Source organism: Cyprinodon variegatus, unplaced genomic scaffold (assembly GCF_000732505.1).
Source record: "Cyprinodon variegatus isolate N-32 unplaced genomic scaffold, C_variegatus-1.0 Scaffold752, whole genome shotgun sequence".
Lineage (NCBI taxonomy): Eukaryota > Metazoa > Chordata > Actinopteri > Cyprinodontiformes > Cyprinodontidae > Cyprinodon > Cyprinodon variegatus.
In genome coordinates, this window is record NW_015151205.1 from 70,116 (window position 1) to 73,251 (window position 3,136).

Here is a 3,136-nt window from a genome sequence, read left to right on the forward strand (position 1 = left end):
GGGTTCTTCCGGACCTCTGGGTCACTCTCAGCCGCTGTCATGTTCTGGTTTGGGTTCTTCCGGACCTCTGGGTCACTCTCAGACGCTGACATGTTTTTTTTTCTGTGTTGCAGTGAGAAGGAACAGTTTGGGGAGCGACGTCCTGTTTCTGGGAAAGTCTCATCCTCTCTTTGACTTCATCCATGAGCTGTACCGCACAGAAACCCGTGAGGTAACAGACTGCGTCACCTTTAGCCTCCATAGCTTCATCACGCTGTTATCTGGAGAACATGGACGCTCCATCATTGAATGAGCCCAGCGGCTGCAGGGATGCTGCTGAATCAGAAGCTTCACTACATTCTGTGTTTAGATTTCTAGGCTGTAGGGTATCGATGCAGCTGTGTGTTTATGAGCACCGAGGAGCTTTTCCAGGTCATCCAAACTAACTGTAGTTTGCTCTCTTCTAGGGGACCGTGGTCCCTGCTGAGCTCTGCCACGGGATCCAAGGAACTCTGACCCTCGACGAGGATCCGATCCTCCCAGACGAGTAAGAACCCTCTGCTTCATCTGGCTTTCTCTCTCTATTCCTGTCATAATCTGACCCTTAATCTGGTTTCTGCTCCTCAGGACGGTGAAGTCGCCCATCCCGATGCTGCGGGACATTTCACACAACAGCTCCATCAAGTGAGTGAACCTTTGAAGACACCTGGAGCTGCTTTTTCCCTGCTGTTAGTGGACTGAAGAAAAACTAAAACAATGTGAAACAGCTGGACTGCGCTGCTGTCAGCATATATTCAGTACAACTAGAGTAGAACGTAGGATAATCCCGCACATCCTGGACATGTTGAGGTGTTTTTACCTTACGGGCGGCGCTGCAGAGCCTCTTCATGGAGGATGTAGAAAATGTTTGGTTTTTCTCCTCCTGAACGGCGTCTGTTTGTCCTTCCAGTGTGAAGTTCAAGGATCCTCAGTTCACTGAAGGCTTCGTCTTCAAAGCGGTGCTGCTGCCTGGAGCCAAGTAAGAACACGACCTCCGTTTGAATGTTTGAGAATCGGGTTCAACGGGTTCTGTTGGATTTATTTCTTCTTTTTTTTTGTCTCAAAATGTTTGGGAATTAGTTTTTTTTCTGCTCGATTTTATCAAACCTTTCACTTTAATTTGGTTCTACAGTTCTGACCCTCTCATTATAAATGGACCGCTCCATTCTGGACATTCCAGGGTCCAGTTCTTCGCAGCTGTTTTTTGTTTTTAATGCTTCATGACTTCAGTTTAAACATTTTGATTCATTTATCGGTTAATCCAGCCGTTCCCAGGATATGAATGTCTGAGTTGAACTCTTGTTTTCCAGGATGCCCAATAAGGTGCTGAAACCAGAGGACTTTGAGCGGGGGAACCGGGGCTCCTGGAGACCCCAGCTGGGCTTCAACCCCAACAGACAGCAAGCTCACCTGGACCAGTCAGGCTTCAGAGCTCTGAGGTGAGTCACAGATTGTTCCTCACTTGGACGACCTTCAGTACAGAAGAACCTGCATGTGAGGCTCTAAAGGTCTGTTGGGTCGGACGCCGGAGGGACGCCTAGCTCCTTTCCAGCAGAGATCTTCGTATAGATCAACACTTTACTGCACCCAGCAGCAGCTCAGAAAAAGGCCAGAAACCTTCATTCAGCCTTGAATCTCCTCACTTCCTCTCATAAAAAAAGAAAATTTTCTCAGATTTTAACCTAGAACATCTTTTTCAGAAAGTGAAAAAAAAATCCATTAAAGTAGGACCACCATCTCCAATAACCATTTAGACTAGAATAAAATTAAAGATATATATATAAGGATTTTTAGTAGTTTCTCTTTGGTCCCACAGATTTGAACAATTTCCTGCATTAATAGCAGCATCAATCTATAGAAAAAACCTATTTCTAAGATTTAAAGAAAGCAGAGCAGTCAGAATGCTACGACCGAGTATTAGGGCCAGGTTAGAGATTTGTTTTGAATGAAGTCGCAACACTGCGAGAATGAAGTCGCAACACTGCGAGAATGAAGTCGCAACACTGCGAGAATGAAGTCGCAACACTGCGAGAATGAAGTCGCAACACTGCGAGAAGCGAGAATGAAGTCGTAACACTGCGAGAATGACGTCATCATACAACAACCCTTTTCAGAAAGAAAACTTGGAGCTCCGCCCAGCAGATGACGGCCGAGCAGCTCCACCAATCAGCAACCAGAGTCCACTTTGACCTCCTGCCCAGTTTGATGCTGCTGCTAAAATATTTCCTGATTTGCCAAACCGATGCTAAAGTATAACTTCACATGATGCTCCACATTCCTCATTTTAGGGAAGAAAGGGCTTTTTGTAGGTGTCATAAAATACAACTTTATTCTCGTAATATTGCGACTTTATTCTCATAGTATTGTGACTTTAATCTCGTAATATTGCGACTTTATTCTCGTAGTATTGCGACTTTAGTCTCCTAATATTGCGACTTTATTCTCATAGTATTGCAACTTTAATCTCGTAATATTGCAACTTTATTCTCGTAATATTGCGACTTTAATCTTGTAATATTGCGAATTTATACTTGTAGTATTGCGACTTTATTCTCGTAGTATTGCCACTTTAATCTCGTAGTATTGCGACTTTAATCTTGTAATATTGCAACTTAATTCTCGTAGTATTGCGACTTTAATCTCCTAATATTGCGACTTTATTCTCGTAGTATTGCGACTTTATTCTCGTATTATTGCGACTTTAAACTAGTAATATTGCAACCTATTCTCGTAATATTGCGACTTTAATCTCGTAGTATTGCGACTTTAATCTCGTAGTATTGCAACATTATTCTCGTAGTATTGCGACATTATTCTCGTAGTTTTGCGACTTTATTCTCGTAATATTGGACTTTAATCTCGTAATATTGCCACTTTAATCTCGTAGTATTGCAATTTTATTCTCGTAGTATTGCAACTTTATTCTCGTAGTATTGCGACATTATTCTCGTAGTATTGCGACATTATTCTCGTAGTTTTGCGACTTTATTCTCGTAATATTGGACTTTATTCTCGTAATATTGGACTTTAATCTCGTAGTATTGCAATTTTATTCTTGTAGTATTGCAACTTTATTCTCGTAGTATTGCCACTTTAATCTCGTAATATTGCGACTTTA

The 3,136-nt window shown here is 42.3% G+C and overlaps 1 protein-coding gene across 1 annotated transcript in view; it reads left to right on the forward strand.

Moving 5' to 3' along the window:
• Positions 1-3,136, forward strand: part of xrn2 (5'-3' exoribonuclease 2) — a 39,082-nt gene that overhangs the window by 28,036 nt on the left and 7,910 nt on the right. Inside the window, exons 22-26 of the mRNA XM_015395680.1 lie at positions 121-211; positions 447-526; positions 607-663; positions 929-997; positions 1,329-1,457. Of these exons, the coding sequence (XP_015251166.1) occupies positions 121-211; positions 447-526; positions 607-663; positions 929-997; positions 1,329-1,457 (426 nt within the window). The remainder of the gene's footprint in view (positions 1-120; positions 212-446; positions 527-606; positions 664-928; positions 998-1,328; positions 1,458-3,136) is intronic.